General features: G+C 42.8%; 1 protein-coding gene across 2 annotated transcripts in view; it reads left to right on the forward strand.

Moving 5' to 3' along the window:
• The first annotated feature begins 3,141 nt into the window (after positions 1-3,141).
• The window catches only part of RASA2 (RAS p21 protein activator 2), a 119,765-nt gene continuing 104,228 nt past the window's right edge, over positions 3,142-18,678 (forward strand). For both annotated transcript variants that reach the window (XM_070433527.1, XM_070433528.1), the window contains exon 1: positions 3,142-3,286. In XM_070433527.1, the coding sequence (XP_070289628.1) occupies positions 3,154-3,286 (133 nt within the window). In that variant the 5' untranslated portion in view covers positions 3,142-3,153. The remainder of the gene's footprint in view (positions 3,287-18,678) is intronic.

Raw genomic sequence — 18,678 nt, forward strand, 5'->3', positions numbered from 1 at the left:
AAAGGACTTCGTAGTGAATGGTTGCTCATCAGAGCAGAGAGGGTAGAGTTAGGAGAGGTGGCCTTTAAATACATTCATTAATAATTTGAGGAAGGAAGTGAAGTGCAAGTTTGTGCATGATGCAATATTGTTCCAGTTACTAAACATCGTGAAGAAATGAGAGGAACTCTAGATGAGTTTAAACACAATGCAAGGGCAATAAAGGGAGGGGAGGTGTAACAGCTTCTTGTAATTGTACTGTGAGTAAGTATTATTAGTCTCTATAAAATTTTATTTCCCAAATATTTTACATGAAGGAAACACTGACTCTGCTAAAGATCTCTGCAATCAGCCCAGTATCAGTAAAAGAATAATGATGTCCTTAAATGTCTATTCAAAGTCAGAGTAATTAGGAATCATTTTAGATGAAGAAAAATGGGTTTTAGTGAAACAGTATGATAATTCTGAAATGTGCAATAGGAAGGCTGCTTGAGAGGGGAAAAAAGTGGAGGGTGCACTTCATGTAAAATTGTTTTCATATCTCTAGTGACAATTTCTTAATAGCGCTGTGGATTTGGGGTTAAAATAGTGAAAAGGCAGAGAAATTAGGAGAATCTGGTATAGATATTGATATTTTAAAGAAGGGAACAAAACTTTAAAAACTAGCTTTTCATTTCAAATTGCAGAATATTGTTAAAGTTTCCCATTTTAACCATTTGGACGGGTATGATGATGAATAATAAATACAAATCAGAATTTTTCAAAACAGGAAAACTCCAAGTCTGCTGAGTGGAGGAAGTAGATGAGCAACTATGATTGGATCCATTTTATTCAACAGATAGTTTTTGAGGGAGTTAAAAACATGAAGCTAGGAGAAGAGATTAACAAGCACACGGGTACATAATACCACGTAGAAAGTGCTCGGGGCCCCAGAAAGGTACAGAGAAGAAGCTGTGTCGAGGAGAGAAGGAGACAGATGGCTGAGGCAGCATTTGTCCAGGCAGGAAGAAGGTGGACACTGACGGACTCAGGCCCGAGAGAAAAGTGACTCAGTGTGGCTGGTGGTCAGAGGAGTCAGGTAGGCTGGGTTCATTTCCGACACAGGACATTTGCCTGAGGAATTTTTACTTTCCTCTGCTGTCATCTCTAGCACTCTTCATGACCTGCAGGGTAGCTTGCTGGCGGTGGAAGGGATGAATCAAGCCATTGACGTTTTTCTGGAGCTGACAAGTGACAAGCTCCAATTTTTGTTTTAGGGAGATTAACTTAAGTGGTGCGTAGGAGGATGGGAGACCTCTTAGACAAGAGCATGAGGCGGTGTTTACTGAATTAATCCTACCACATGCCCAGCATTCCACTAGATACCCCACACACATACTATCAATCCTAAGAACAACTCTTTGGAGAAGGGGGAGTAAGAATGGCATTCCCATTTTACTGTTAAAAACCAGGTTCAGAAAGGCTGAGTAACTTGCCCAAATGTTGCACATATAAAAGTGGTAGAATTAGGCTCCAACCCACGTTGGCCTGTCTCATAAGCTCATGTCTTTTTAAAAACAACCAAAACAAGCCCTGTAACATGTCAGGACTATTCAAATGAGGAGAATTTTAACAAGGACAATGACAGGGACTGGAAAGGAAGGGAAGGGAGAGAAGAGATTTTGGCAGAGTCAGAAGGATGTGGCAACTGAAAACATATGGTGACAAGGGATTTTTTTTTTAAAAAGAGAGTCAAAGTTGTTAGCCCAGATAACAGAATATGGCTGTGAGCTCAGCCTTGGAAAGAAAAATGAGAAATCAAATTTGGGACTTATTGTTTGAAATGACAGCAAAACACCCACATAAGAGGAGGTAAGTTGACTTTCTCCAAAATGTGTAAAACTCATATAGAGAATCACTGGCAACACACCCCAAACTGGAGGTGTCACTCCTCAGCGACAGACTCGCGCTGATTCTCTCTGCCTTTGCACAGTGGCTTCTCCTCCTTGTCACGTTTCTGCCTCTCCTGGCTTGTTTTCCGTCCACTCCGCAGGGCATTTCCCAGGAGGAGGCCCCCCAGTTTCCTCATCTCCCTTCTTTTCTCCCAGGGCCTCTGTCCTTTTCTGTCTCCCCATAGACCGAGCTGCTGGAAGGCGGGGGCTCTCTTCACCTTGACCGTTGTGCAGTCTCTGAGGCCATCACTCAGTCTGACTCTCAAAAAAACATATTTGTTGACAGACTGACGGATTCCTATTGTTGCCCTGGAAAACAAATACCCTGCCCGGTTAAGTCACAGTTTCTTCCTTCTTAGGGCAATGCAGGGCACAACCTCAAGACCAGGAAATCATCTTCCTCATCACATACCAGGGCATTATTCATGCAGTTTACTCACTGTATGGAGTTCCCTTGAAATAAAGCTAACAACTAGTCAGAGATGGACACGTTTCGTAGCGTCAATCAACTTTTTAACAAGCCCACTTGTGGGGGAGGTTGGGAAGGGGGAGAGGGGGGCGGAGAAACCCCACCCTTCTTCCTTCTGTTTCCGAAATACACAGGTCGTGACAAAGGCTTCAGCGTTTCTCTGCGGGTGGGTGTCAGGCACTGTACTCGTGTGGTGATTGGGGACTAGGGTCCTTTTCTGCACCAGCTTTTGCAAAGCAGTAATTTTACTTAAAAATAAGGATGTGTGTGTGTAGGGGTGGGGGGACCTACGGATATTATTGAGGGGATCTTTAATGCACCTCTTGCTCCTTTTGAACATGGGGGTTTTGAGGTCCACCGGCCTAACTGCATCCTACTCCACCGGCAGTTAGGAGAGGGAAGTCGGCGGGTGCAGAGCGCACTTCCCCGGAGGACTTGGGGGTTCGGGAGGCCGGTTCCCTCTAAGGGGGTTTCAAGGCTGCCCACAGCCAGGACTTGGGAGCCGCACTCGCCTGGCGCCTCGGCGTTTATGGGGCAAAGAGCAGGAAAGCCAGGAGCGCAGTTCCCGCGGGGGGCGGCGGACCGGCTCGGGGCAGGACGGCGGGGACTGCGCTGACCGGGTGGGGCGGGGCGGGGCCGCAGGGGCGGGGCGGGGCGAGCTGCCGGGGGCGGGGCCGGGGGCGGGGCCAGGCGCGCGGCGCCCTCACTCGGCCGCTGGGCTCCGCCTCGCCGGCTACGCAGGCGGCGGGGCTGCGGCACGGGCCGGGCAGCACCATGGCGGCGGCGGCGCCTGATGCTGCGGCGGCGGCTCCCGAGGCGCCGGCGGCGAGCGCGACGGCGGAGCCCGAGGCTGGGGACGAGGACAGTCGCGAGGTCCGAGTGCTGCAGAGTCTGCGGGGCAAGATCTGTAAGCGGGGGCCGGGCTGACGGGACCCGCCCAGCGGCGGCGGCGGCGGGGCTGAGGGGGCGGCGGGCGCGCGGAGGTGCTGGCGCCGCGCCGCGCCGGGGTCGCGGGACCGGGAGGGGGCCCGGGCGAGACGCGCGGGGAGGGCGGGCGCGGGCGAGGCTGGGAGGGGGGTGTGTTGGGGGCGGCGGCGGCGCCCGGACGGGGCGGTGTGGGCTGGGCTGCCCGGTCCGGAGGGAGTGGAGCCGGGAATTCGTCCGGGAGGGGGTGCCCGGGCAGCGCCCGCGTGAGGGGCTCGGCCTGGGGGCGCGGCCTGGGCGCGGGGACGCCCCAGCTCGGGGCGCGGCCGGGGGCGCGGGCCGGGGGCGTGAGGCGCTTCCGGCCGCCCGGAGACGCAGGCCTGCGGGCGGTGCGGGCGCCGGGAGGGAGCAGCCCGGAGGTGGCAGCCGAGCGGTAATTACCGGGAGGCGCGGCCGGAGGGGGAGGAGGAGGGCGGGGGAGCGGGGCCGGCCCGAGGGGAGGGGGCTGCCCGTTTCCTGGGCTCCCGAGCCGGGGCGAGGTGGAAAAGGGCGCCCCGACCTGGAGGAGACGGGCCGCCGCGGGGCTCCGGGGGTCGCCGCCCCGGGGGTCGGGGAGGGGCGCGGCCGGACACCTGTGCTCGCCGGGCTCACGGCGGCGGGACTGGCACCGAGAGACGGCGTGACTGGCGGTGACTCGGGCAGGATGTAGTGGCTTCCTGTGAGCAGGTCTCAAAACACACTCCTCCAGCCGCCACTTAACCCACTTAATTCATTTCCTCCTCGTGCATTTAATTACTTCTGTGAACGAGCCGTGCGAGCTGACTTCATACACATTTTTTGCTTAGAGGCTCTGAGCACTACCATGGACAGACTATTTGAGTCCAGTTATTTGGATTTTTTTTGGGGGGGGGGAATAAAACGAGCCTTTGGCGTCAGATTGCCTCCCCCCCCCCACACAGTATTGTATGCAGAGGAAACACTTTTATTTTTCTATTTGTAATCTATAGCAATAAAACTTACTTTTGCCTTTGTCAAATGTTACATTTTCTTTATTCCGTATCCTCAGACACAACGTGCTTCGTGGAAATAACTCTGAGTTATGCGGCATACTTGTGACTTTGAATGAAGGAAATCCAATTACATTAACATGGCAAACAATGCGCTTTCCTACACAGGATGTAAATTTTTCCTCTTTCTGAATGAGCAGTAGTGTTGATTGAGCTTGGATTCTCCCACTTTCCCCTTTTCAAGTTGCTCTCTCCCGTTCAAGTATTTCTGACTTTATTAAACCTCAGAGGCAGATGTGTTAAACTTTTCTACCTTTTTATTCTCAGAAGTAATCCTCAGAGTACAGTCTTTAAAATCTGGAAAATGACGCCAGAAAAGTAGATCTTGTCTGTATCTAACTTCTCCAAATTGAAGTTACCTTCTAGGGTATAAACTCTTATAATTTAATATTTGGGGAAACGATAAGTGGGCCAGAGTTTCCCCCTTGATCTAATTTTCCCAGTTTTTTTACTCCTTTACATTTTATGTATTTACTTATTTATATATTTTTGTTGATTTCAGAGAGGAAGAGGGAGAGATCAGTAGAAACATCCATGATGAGACAGAATCATGGTGAATCGGCTGCCTCTTGCAAGTCCCCCACTGGGGATCGAGCCCACAACCCGGGCATGTGCCCTTGACTGGAATCGAACCTGGAACCTTTCAGTTCGCAGGCCGACGCTCTACCCACTGAGCCAAACTGGCTAGGGCGCTCCTTTACATTTTAGTGTCACTTGGTGCTAGGCATTCTCCATTGGAGCCTCACTGATTTACATAGCTGCAGGTTCCATGGAATTGTGGGTTGGGCTCTTTGCAGAACTTACCTGCCCTGTACTTTCACCTGCTCCATGGCAAAGATATCACAGTAAGAGATACCACTGTAAGTGTACTTGGGCCAACAAATTAAAAAGACACACAAATTTGTTTCTATGGTTTAGACTCGCAGTGGTTCTCAACCTTCCTAATGCCGCGACCCTTTAATACAGTTCCTCATGTTGTGGTGACCCCCAACCATAAAATTATTTTCGTTGCTACTTCATAACTGTAATTTTGCTACTGTTATGAATCGTAATGTAACTATCTGATCTGCAGGATGTATTTTCAGGGGTCGCGACCCACAGGTTGAGAACCGCTGGTTTAGAGCAACCCCACTACCCAGATGTGAAGATTGATCATCCAATTGCTAGGAATATTACCGCTTTAACCATAGTCAAAGTATTCTGTTAGCTCAGTCAGTTTCTTGCTTTTTTAATTGCTCAGTTTATAGCTTAGATCATAGAGTGTCTGCTTCATAGAAAAAAAAATGTATCAGGACACATACATGAGGTTTCTCCCCACCTCCCTCGCCATTTCTTTGCCCTCCTTTTAGCTGGTGTGATCCAGAGTTGGTCACACCACCTTCAGAGCACTGTGAAGAGATGCTGTTTTCTGTTTCCCTGAAACTGACATGTGGGTTTTGCATGGTGGGGGGTTGGGGATGGAAGAGTCACTAGCAGGTGCTAAAGTCACAGAAATGGGACGAGGGTGGTGGTGACGCTGAAGATATTAAGCAGCTTGGGGAATCATGTCAGCTTCCCTTTTCATCATACTGGGAGCGTGGAGGAAAGCCTGATAGTGCCCACTAGCCTGGCGATTGCTGGCAGATTCCAAACTGCTGATTGAGAGTCTCTGATCTGGAGAATTAGAGGCCCATAAGGCTGAAAGGGGAGTCTGAGAGGAAATGTCCTTTTTCCTCAACTGAGGTAGGACCCTTCAACTCCAAATCATATCAGCAAAAAAGTGAGGATGGGTTGATGTGTGTATATACCAGTATATATTTGAAGTTCTAGAGCTAACAGTCCATAGCCTTTTCTAGGGGTTTCATTCCATATTTATTAATTTTCCCATATACTTTACAAGGTGAAATACCCAGTTGACAGAAGGAAAAACCATTTTGTGATGTCAGTTTCAAATAATCAGTCGACATTAGCAAATCTATTGTTGCTGACAATATTTTGATCCCAAATTCCCTGAGGTCCTTTGAGTGCCCTAGGAAACCATGGCTGTTCCAAATGGTCTGCTTGGTTAATATTCAAGAGGCAGGTTTGGTTGCTGGATGTCCTACAGTTGTCATGTGAACCCTTGAAGGAAATTAAGGGTTATTTCAGACTCCATGCTTTGGTCTGAAGTCCTGTGCAGTGAGTGGCAGGTATACTAGTGCAGAGGAAGCAATTTTGCATTGCTCCCAAAAATAACAAACCCACACACGAGCAAAAGAAGGGAATTGGGGCTTTCTCCTTTATACTGTCAGGCTTCGTGCTGTTATTTTATGTTGTCCTTCTTGTTTGCTGCTTTTTGTTAAGTTTGTTTTTGTCTAATGAAATCGAATTGTAAAACTTTCCTGAAAGAGCCCATGTCACCTCATTCATGGGTTTACCTACTCAAAAGGGACCAGATTTGTAAGGGATCCAAATTTGAGGATTTGTGTGAACATTGAGACCTGTTGTATGGTATCAAATTTGGGAACATGATGTGTCCCAGAACTTACTTGGTTTCCCTGACATCATCTTTAGAGAAGAATGGCCTAGGCCAGTGGTTCTCAACCTATAGGTCGCGACCCCTTTGGAGGTCGAACGACCCTTTCACAGGGGTCGCCTAAGACCATTGGAAAACACATGTATAATTACATACTGTTTTTGTGATTAATCACTATGCTTTAATTATGTTCCATTTGTAACAATGAAATTGGGGGTCACCACAACATGAGGAACTGTATTAAAGGGTCGTGGCATTAGGAAGGTTGAGAACCACTGGCCTAGGCTATTTGGCCAAGAAGGATCTGTAGGGTATGCTGGAGTATAGACGGATTCTTGGTCAGGTTAGTCACTTAATTTCCAACTTTCGTTAACCTCTGTGTGCCTCTGTATTCTCATGTGTAAAATGGGGACAGTGAAAACATCTCTATCTCACAGGATTGATTTGAGGATTAAATAAATCCTGTCCCTCCAGAATCTGGGACAGACATGAACCATCTCTCAAGAAGGAGTAAAGTAGGAGATAAAAATTAATCTTTATTTGATGTTTTTATCCAACATGCACTGGCATTACTGGTGTGCAAAGCTGATTAAAATCAGAAGAGACCTGTATTCTGTTTCTACATTGTTAATTATTATTCATGTGACGACTTTAGGCAGCTCACTTACGTTTGAGCTTATCTTCCTCATCTTTAAAATGGGAATAATGCTTCATCATGTACATGTTGTTCCCTCTGCCTGGGAGTGTCTTTCTCCTTTTTTCCACCCCATATATTTATGTCAGAGAACTCCTGCTCATCCTTCAAAAACCTGCTCCATGTCATGTCTCTTCTCTGGGGTACTGTCACACCCCTGTCCCTGGAGAGAAGGTCTTAAGACTGTATTGCAGAGGAATCACAATTCCTTGTCGATTTCCTTATTATTTAGCACATTTCTTAAAAATTATTTTCTTTGTTAGACTGTGAGCTCTTCCAAGGTAGAATTTATTCTTACTCATTAAAAAAAAACAACAAAAAAAACTATCCCAGTGTCAGCATGGTGCCTAGAACAGAAGAGGCCTTTAGAAAACACCCTGCCTCTCACTATGTTTTCCTGAGGAGGATTTGAAACACAAGATAGGAAAGTGTTTTGTAAATTTTACAACTAAACAAAAGAAGAGATGGTATTATTAAGAGAAAACTGCATGATCTGTGGCAGAAAGTTCATCCCTTTCAAAATCACAGTGCCAGCTGAGCTTAGATTTGAACTGTTGCCAAAGTTGCCTCATTAGGAAAAGGATTAAATTTTTCTAAATGCTTTGATTGCTCATTATTAGTGGATTTGAATATTGTTACCTGACTGTATTCCATGATTATTGTTACTAATTGGCCCTGAGTCTGGTAAAGAAAAATCTCATACACCTTACCCATTAAATATTTTTATTTGTCATGGCAGGTTTGAGGGTTTTTTGGTAATAAAATATAAATCGAAACATTTTATTGACCATACAATACAATTGAGAGGGAGAGATTAAAAAGAGTTTTATTCATGCTAAGAATTCATTATTATCAGATATTTGAAACGAGATAAGTTATTTAATAAATTAATAGAGGAAAAGATTTTAAAAGGGTTGGTTCATGCTAAGAATTCATTATTGTCAGAAATTTGAAATGAGATGAGTTATTTAGAATGAAGGAAGAATCCTTCTTTCAGAGGGATAGAAATGAGAGAAAAGGGTTCTTTGTAAAAGTTCACAGAGCAGTCTGCTAATCATTTGCTCTGAAGAAGACAGGAGGTAAACCTCAATGAGTTCATAGATTTTTCTTTGTGTTTTGTTTTGTTTTTTAACTTAGAACTCTGAGTAGACTCTAGGAGACTGTGGAACTAACCTAGCTGAATTAAACTATCGTTTTATCCTTTAATCATAGATGCTAATCTTATTTCCTTGTTAATGTTCTTTATGAAGTTATTTGACAATAATATCAAATTACATATTTTATGTATTAAGTTTTATGCTTTAACAGTTTTATTGTATAGCCATTGATTAATGTAATTTAAGAAACTTTTTATGTATAGTAAGAAATTCCTATCATATATCTTTAATTTTAGATATCAAAAATCTCTAAATACCTTATAAGGTTACACCAGTACACATCAGTGAATAATTGACAAATTTTTATTAAGAGCATGTTTCTAAGAATATCATTAATGACAGAATGACTTTGGAAAAATTCTTTAACTTTGCTGAGTCCCTGTTTTCTTGTAAAATGTGAGGTTTGGATATGGTCTTTCAGATCCCTTTTAGCACCTAGTCTTTGATTATTTCTTTTAAACTTGACCTATTTACTTTGAGTGCATCAGATGCTTTTTAATGCTTAAATGTATTTAGTATGCCTTTTTGGCAGAAGATACACTATTTAAAAAATGTTTATCTAAGATTTATTAGATCAGATTGTTTGAATCCTAAAATATTTTTTTCTGTGAGTGTTAATTACTTTATTCCACAGTACATAGTACATATCTGAGTTGTAGGGCACTAGCTCATTGGACCGTAAATTGGACCTAGGCTGTGAATGGAATGCAAAAGTTCCTTACTAGTTTATCCTAAAGTGTAACTAAGCAATCGTCGTTTTTTAGACCCCTGTATTAGAGGATTATAGAAGTTTAGGGCTGGAAGATAGAGAATGTCTCTTGTTTTTTCCCCTCATTTTACAAGTAAAGTCGACAGAGAGTTCAGACAGTTAATGACCTGTGGACACTAGTTCACTAGTATTATCGAAGTTCTTTCTAAAATGCTACATAGGATGAATTCATTAGTACTAATGTTGCAAATGTACTGCATTTAATATATGAAGATTACACTGCCTATCTAGTGATATATTCAATGGTAATAGATTTTTGTTGTGCTATCAACACACTCTCGTCTGTTCCTTTTTAAGAATTTTGTGAAGTGGTTAGGATTACTGATGAGACCGACTATGATTGTGACTTGAGTGGAGATTGAGGCTGGATGCTTCCCTATTTGTGTCATACTCTAACTCAGCTGTTTTTAGTCCTGACTGCCCATCAGCATCACCTGTGAATTTAAATTCTGATACCCATGCTCTACTCCAGATGTACTGAATCAGAATTTCTGGGGTGGTACCTGGACATCTGTAGGTTTAAAACCTTCCACAGAGGGTGCTAATGGGCAGCTAGGATGGCAACTCTCTGCTTTTGCCAGTTAAACAGACTAGCCACAAATTACCTGAGTGGCAGCAACCTGCTGTGTGCATGACCATTTAAAGGGGACCAATAGAAAGTTTGGTGTGATCACAAGGAGGTTTTAATTTGTTTATTTTTAAAAAGATTTATTTATTTGATTGATTAGGTAATACAAATACTTATTATAAGATACAAAAGGGTATACACTGAAAAGTAAGTTTTCTTATTTCTGTTGTCCCCCTAACCATTCCCTCTTCAGAAACAAGCATTACCAGTTTTTTGTGTGATCCTTACAGAGATTATTTAATATTTACACGCATAAATGTATGAGTATCGCACCATACAAGTAATAGCAAAATATACACATTGTTTGTATCTTGCTTCTTTTCTTTTTCGTTCTTCCTTTGGTTAATCCTCATCTGAGGATATTTTCTCCATTGCTTTTTAGAGAGTGTGGCATGAGAGAGACACATCGACTGGCTGCCTCCCACATGTGCCCCGATGGGGCAGGGAGTGAACTGGCAACCCAGGCATGTGCTCTTGACCAGGAATTGAACCCGTGGGCCAATGCTCTAAACACTGAGCATACTGGCAAGGGCTTCCTTTTTTATACTTAACAATAGTAGTTTGATGATTTTTCATCTATCTATCTAGGGAGCTGCCTCATTTTTAATAGCTGCATAATATTCCATCATCTGGATATACCACAGTTGATTTAACCAGTCCCCTATGATGTTCATTTAGGTTGTTTCTATTCTTTGCTATTACAAATATTACTACAATAAATAACCTCATATGTATGTCATTTTTCATATGAGTGTATGTGCCTGTCAGTAGAATAAATTCCTAGATTTTATGAATTTAATTGATGAATTGAATGGTATGTACATTTTTATTTGGAAGGACAATGCCAAGCTGCTTTTCTTGGGAACTATAGCAATTTATGCTCCTACCAGCAATGTATGAATGCCTATTTCTTTACACCCACATAATGTGTATTTTAAAACTTCTTGATCTTTACTAGTCTGTAAGATGAAAAGAAATGTCTAGTTTGTAGTTTTAATTTGCATTTCTTCTAAATGAGGTTAAGGATCAATTCTTTTTTTTTGGCTTCATATTTTTAAGAACCATTATTCCATTTTTTTTGTGTGTGTGTGAACTTGTCTATTTCTTTTGTCCTTTTTTCTACTGGCTTATTATTTTTACTGGTTGTGGGAAAGCTTTATGCAACAAGGAAGCCATATATATATATATATATATTTTTTTTAAAGGAAATCTCTGACTGATGCCTGCATTTATTCTTGAGGACTTGATTGTGAGACCAAGTGAGGGCAATCAGTTGTTGATTTCATCTTTTTATGTAATTTCTGATATTAGAATAGAGATGGAAAAAGAACTGTTTAGGAAAGGTAAGTGAAGACTTATAAACTGGAGTTAAAAGATAAACAATAGCTTGGGAGAAAATACTTGCAGCAAATCCTAGAGACAAAAAGAAAACATATAGCACTTATTCTGTGCCAGCCACTTTTAAAACACTTTAAGCATATTAACGTATTTAATCCTCACAGTAATTATAAGTACAGTCATTGTCCACATTTTGCAGATGAAGAAACTGAGGCTCAGAATAGCTAAACTAAGTAACTTGACCAAGATCAGACAGTTAGTGAGTGTTGGAACTGTTATTCAAACTGGGCAGGCTGGCTCTATAGTCCATCCTGTTACTCTGAACATACTATGCTATACTGCATCTGTCTTTATTAGTGTCTATGATATATAAAAAGTTCTTGCAAACTTTAAAAAGGAAAAGGCCATTAGAAAAATAAAGGATCTGACTAGGCATTTCACAGAAAAGGAGATACAAAGGGTTAGGAAACAAAGGAAAATACTGGTAAGATTTAACAGAATTTAACCAGGGAAATACAAATTTTAAAAAGTCGCAGAATTTGTTAATTTCAGTTTTTGGTGAGGCTTTATGGACAAGGTACTTTCCTCACTGTTGCTGTAAATTTAAATGGTAAAGCAGTGTTGGAGAGCATTTTGACAGTATCTGTTAAAAATTTAAATATACATACCCTATGCATTTTTATGTCTACATATCTACCTTACAGAAACACTTGTACATTTGCAGAAGAGACATATACAAAGATGTTTAATGTTGCTTTGGTAAAACAAAGCAATTAGAGACAACTTTAAGTGTCCATCAGTAGAAAATAGCTAAATAATCTACACTAATAAAAGAGAAACATGGTAATTGGTGTACGACCGCTACCCTTTTCATTGGCTAATCAGTGATTATATGCAAATTAACTGTCAGCCAAGATGGTGGCCGGCAGCCAGGCAGCTGGAAGCGAACATGAGGCTTGCTTGCTGTGGATTCCAACGTTCCCCGCCTCACTTGCCCTGAGCTACAACTCTAAGCAACTATATACTATGTTGCAAATAAGAAGATAAACAAAACTCCAGAAACCAGCTGGACTGAAAGCCAGGCAGACCGAAACTTTGTATCGATGTTTTCAGCAGCGAGGCCTCAGAGCTAAAGCTGGCCCAGAATAAAAAAAAAAAAAGAAAACAAGGAGCGGTTGGAAGCTTTAGTCACTCACCAGCCGGAAAACAGCCCTCAGCCCCTCACCCATACTGGCCAGGCACCCCAGTGGGGACCCCCACCCTGATCCAGGACACCCTTCAGGGCAAACCAGCCGGCCCCCACCCATGCACCAGGCCTCTATTCTATATAGTAAAAGGGTAATATGCCTCCCGGCACCGGGATCAGCGTGACAGGGGGCAGCGCCCAAACCCCCTGATCGCCCTGTGGCTCTGTGTGTTACAGGGGGCGGGGCCACAACCTCCCTATCTGCCCTACTCTGTGCCTGATAGGGGGGAGCTCCCCAATCCCCTGATCGCCCTGCGGCTCTGTGTTTGACAGGGTGCAGCACACCAACCCCCTGATCGGCCCTGCTCTGTGTGTGACAGGGTAGAGCCATAACCTCTCCATCGGCCCTGCCCCGAGTGTGACAGTGGCGGCACCCCAACCCCCTGATCGGCCCTGCTCTGTGGGTGATAGAGGGCGGTGCCCCAACCCCCTTCCACGGGCCTTGCTCTGTGTGTGATAGGGTAGAGCCATAACCTCTCCATCGGCCCTGCCCTGAGTGTGACGGTGCAGCGCACCAACCCCCTTATCCGCCCTGCTCTGTGTGTGACAGGGGGTGGTGCCCCAACTCCCCTATCAGCCCTACTCTGTGAGTGACAGCGGGGAGCTCCTCAACCCCCTCATCGGCCCTGCTCTGTGCGTGACAGGGTACGGAGCCCCAACCCCCCTGATGGGCCCTGCTCTGTGCGTGACAGGGGGGAGCTCCCCAACGCCCTGATCAACCCTGCTCTGTGTGTGACAGGGGGTGGCGCCGGAACATCCCCATCGACCCTGCCTTGAGTGTGACAGGGGGCGGTGCCCCAACCCCCCAATCGGCCCCACCCTGAGTGTGACTGAGGGTGGCATCACAACCTCCCAATCTGCCCTGCTCTGTGCATGACAGGGGGTGGCGCCCCAACTCCCCAATCGGCCCTGCTCTGAGCCCGACCAGGGGCTGCACCTAGGGATTGGGCCTGCCCTCTGCCACCCAGGAGCAGGCCTAAGCCAGCAGGTCGTTATCTCCTGAGGGGTCCCAGACTGCGAGAGGGCATAGGCCAGGCTGAGGGACCCCGCTTCCCCCCCCCCCCCCCAGTGCACAAATTTTTGTGTACCGGGCCTCTAGTCTATATAAAAAAAGTCTAAGCAACCGTTACAGCAGAACGACCAGACGAACCAGTCGCTATGATGAGCAGTGACCACCAGGGGGCAGATGCTCAACGCAGGAGCTGCCTCCTTGTCAGTGTGCTCCCACGGGGAGCGCTGCTCAGCCAGAAGCCGGGTTTATGGCTGGCGAGCCGCAGCAGCAGTGGCAGGAGCCTCTCCCGCCTCCGTGGCAGTGCTAAGGAGCAGCAAGTCAAGCGGTACAGAGCAGGGAGCAGGCAGGCAGTAAGGAGCAAGGGATCCTGGATTGCGAGGGTGGACATCCCCCAAGGAGCCCTGGACTGCAAGAGTGTGCAGGCCGGGCTGAGGGACACCCCCCCCTTCCCCCACCACCACACACACACACACACACACACACACACACACAGAGCACAAATTTTGTGCACCGGGCCTCTAGTATGTTCATAAGTATCTTTTATAGTAGCTAAAAAAAAAAAAAAAAAAAAAAAAAAAAAAAAAGTGTATCTATAGTATGCAAGGAAACAACTTTGACATATTGTTGAGTTAAAAAAAGCAATTTGTCAGAGTCATATGTATAGTATCATGTGTTTTGTTTTTTCTATATGTATATGAGAAATGCACAGAAAGAGGTTTTAAAAGATGTATGACATTGGTTACCTCAGGGGTGGACAAAGGAAAATTAGCCTTACTTACATGGTTTAATTTTCTATAGTGTATATTTGTGTATTAGCTGTGTTATAAAAAATGACCATTTGTATAAATGAATTTGATACAATATTAAGCTGTGAGAGCCTCTCTTGCTCTACTGTTGAAGAATATCCTATCTGCAAAATTAAGGGTAACCAAGTGTTAAGCTTCCTAAAATTTTAAGTGCACTTAGAAATAAGGTCAAGTTCTCTGTCAAGATTTGGGGTAACTTTATTTCCTATATTTTGCCTATTTTCACCATTTGTGTTCAAAAAGTTGACTAAAAAGCCAATGTTTTGTTTCAGAGAAATGAAGTAAAAAGAATAATCTTGATCCTTTAAAATATTAAAACATTTGTGTGAATGTTTTGAATTTGGACAATCTTATTTTAGATAACATTTTCTTAGGATGAGGAAATGAACTAACATTTATTGGGTATTTACTCTTTTCTAGGTACTTTGTTAGGCTACTTTTGCAAATTGTTTCTTTAATCCAATTTTGTGAAGAAGAGTGTTATTTTCCTCTTTTAGTGAAGAAGAAGCAGACAGAAAGGTTGTTTGTTCAGGATGTACAGCTGCAGAGCCAGGTTTTCAGAAGGTCTTTAAGTTATCAAAAGTCCATATTCTTTTCTCTACCAAGTTGCCTATCAGAAGGTATATTGGAAAGAACTGATGAGTACATTTCTCTTGTCAAGAAGTTGACAATTATCCCTAAATTGGTTATGATCTAATGTAATGGATAGTCAATAAAATTAGAATGTTGAAATGCTTTATCTTTAGTCCTGTTTTGGGGATTGACATGCACACAAAAATGTTACTCTTCTTTCTGCCTATTTTCATGTGGGTTTGTCTTGCTAGAACACATATACACACAGAGACACGCATTCACCTATACACATTTTTTATATCTAGGTACCACTTTTTTTTTTTTTTGAAAAGCAGTAGGTCATAATGAGTCCCCATTTGGCTCCCTGGATGCTGTTACCAGGAATAGTGGCCATATTCCATATATGGCCTGTCCATGGAGCCCTTAGTTCTGGCTTTTGTTTGCTTGCCCTATGAGGCCCTCTTGGTCAGCTTAGGAGCCTTGCTAAACTTCATGTAGCTGCAGGAACCTTTGGCCTATCCTCGGAGAGAGTCTTACCATTTGTGCTTCAGAGTTTGGTTTGCTATTTGAGAAGGGGGCTGTAGGAAGCTTAGGGATCAACACACGTTCAAAACCGAAACAGGAAGTGGGCAAGGCAAACCACAGGAAGATCCTGCCTGCATCTTGGTGACGTATCTGTATAACCCATGGACGCTTCCTGGCAATACCTTGTGAAACTTGCCTTTTTATGTACAGTGGTTTCCTAACTTCTTGTTCTGCACTAAGCTTCAGTCAAAGGTGATTAATACAATAGCAATATAGATAACTGTGTAATTATTGTGAACATGACATGTACTAAAGAACTGGCCCCTAACTATGCTCTGTAGACTTTCCCACTGAGGAGTTGCATCTTACCTAGTAGGACATTTTTAAGGAGTTGCTGTAACTTATGCTCTAACTTTGACTTCATGTATTGTCAAGAATTGTACTTACTGTTCAGGTTTTATAGCTATAAAACAGTTCTTTGTTCGCTGAGTTTAGGCCAACCACCTACGTTATGCTGGATTCCTAGAGTCCTTTGCCCACTCAGGTGCTTGCTCTGTGGTGTTACTTTGATTTTAGGCACCTTGATGATTGCATGGTACCTATTTCCATGATGGAATAGGGATTGTTATGATTTAGTAAGGGGTGCTTATTTGCAGTTTCTACTCAGAACCATGTTGCCAGGTCTTTGATTATTAAAGAGAAACCAGAAATACTGTATATATATTATTAACTCTCCCAATTTCTAGATGTTGGCTGCATTTTTTTTTTTTTTTTTAATACTAAGCAGGCCAAGCAAATCTCTGGCTACCTAACCCCCAATTTGTGTCCTCTAAAATAGTTCACATCCCTCATTTTAGAGATGTGGAGCCTGAGTTATAGAAAGGCCAGGTGTTTTTCCACATATTTCTTAAAATAGAAATGTATTACTTCTGAAATAAGAATCTAATTTTTTAAAAATAAATGAGCTTCTCTGGTGTATCCAGTTGTTAAATAACGGATTATCTTTGGTTAGGACTAAATGGCTTGGGTAAAGGGAATTGTGTGCAGATGCTAACTTTTAGGAATCTCTAACCAAGGAAGGGTACTACTACTATTCACTGAGTGCTCACTCTGTTCCAGGCATTGTGGTAAGTGCTTTACCTCAGTTAATGCTCACAGCAACCCTGTAACATAGTTACCCCTTTTTATAGAAGAGTTTGAGATTAAAGACATAAGATGAAGTACAAAGATTATATTGAAACTCAAATCTCTGTCTCCAAAATGAATTCATGTAACTTGCTATACTTTACCAATACTGATATGTTTTCAGAATCATGTGCCCCTTTTATTGCAAACATTTCAATTAAACTTTATAAGAAAATTTGAAAGACCTTATGATGTGTTAACGTTACATAGGATTGTCTTGTTTATGTGTAATAAGAGAGCATAACAGCTATTAATTTAATTTAGAATTAAATTTTAATTTTACTCTAAACTTGTCAACACCAAGACTGTATTATATTTTAAGTGTACATTTACTTCATATTTCACTTCTTTTGTGTGTGTGTGAATTTAAATAATAAAGTTTGCATGTTTTTGTATCTTTTCCCCATCTAAAGTTCCATTCCTCCATTTAAGTTGATATTCCTATTATTAGAACATCATCTCCTGAGTCACTTAAGCCAAGTTATTCTATCTCTGTAGTATCTCTTCCATTTTTCTTTTCCGCCCATTGCCTGTTCATTACTTTAGTTTAGGCCATTTGACTGTCAGAGTGATTTCTCTGAAGCATAGTCCTAACCACACAAACTTTCAGTGTGACCTTTCTTGCTTACTGAATACTGTTAAAACTCTTTAGATTAGCATTTCAGGACCTGTTTGATTCCACCCTTCCTTTACAATCTTATTCCTTCTTAGTCCCCTTTCAGCTCCCTTTATGCTTTGACCCAGTGGTCGGCAAACTGCGGCTCGCGAGCCACAGGTGGCTCTTTGGCCCCTTGAGTGTGGCTCTTCCTAAGCCTTAGGAGTACCCTAATTAAGTTAATAACAATGTACCTACCTATATAGTTTAAGTTTAAAAAATTTGGCTCTCAAAAGAAATTTCAGTCCTTGTACTGTTGATATTTGGCTCTGTTGACTAATGAGTTTGCCAACCACTGCTTTAACCAATTTGTACTATTCACTGCCTCTTTGAAGGTGCTCCTGCTGTTTCCAACTCCAGACTGTGTCCTCTTACTTCTGGAATATTATCCCTCCATCCTCAGTTTCTATACTTTGGGGGGAAAAACCAGTTGGAAGAAGTTATTGTGAAGATTAAGTGAAGTAACATATATGAAGTCCCTAAAAAAAAAAATCTATGTGTAGTATATGTATTAACTTATTCAGTAAAGGGTAGCTATTTTTTACGATTTAGCTTTCCTCCCACGTCAATCTTTGTGTTTACGGTTATCTTGTCCAGGATCCTGGCCTTTTGCAATTTCTCTTGGGGTTTAATCTAATCCTACTGAGATCTGTCTTGGCTCTTATCCCTGTTCTTAAGTTATCCTTTGAATAGACTTGGGCCTACAGGATCTCTTAGGATAATTTCAGAAAGGAATAGCTATCTGTGCCTCTCAGCACTTCTCTATTCAGAAAGACTAAGCTTTGATTTTTGTTAAATCACCTTACCAGATATGTAAATGAATTTTTAAAATTTTATAAAAAGAAACGGTAATACCTCACAAGATTGTTGTATAGATCTAATGAGATATTTGAGAAAATGTTTAGCATTAATCTTGGAGTATCCAGCTACTTGATAAATATTTATTTTCCTTTCTTACTTATCCCAGTAGTGTCTTTCTCTAGGACACACAGAAACATACATACAAACCTACAGATATAAATGCATGCGTATATTTCCCCCCAAACATACACAAAAGTACATATGTGCATACTAGCACACATGTCCAGAAGCATATATACCAGATCTGTACCCAGTAGCCTGACACTTGAAATTCTAGTCCTAGGTAAAATTTATATGTATTTACTATCTGGCGACCTTTATATACTAGTAGAATCATTGATCTTGTACACAGAAAGTTGGCCATT

The sequence above is a fragment of the Myotis yumanensis genome, unplaced genomic scaffold (assembly GCF_028538775.1).
Source record: "Myotis yumanensis isolate MYYU_CA2020_CCGP unplaced genomic scaffold, mMyoYum1.0.hap1 SCAF_14, whole genome shotgun sequence".
Classification (NCBI taxonomy): domain Eukaryota; kingdom Metazoa; phylum Chordata; class Mammalia; order Chiroptera; family Vespertilionidae; genus Myotis; species Myotis yumanensis.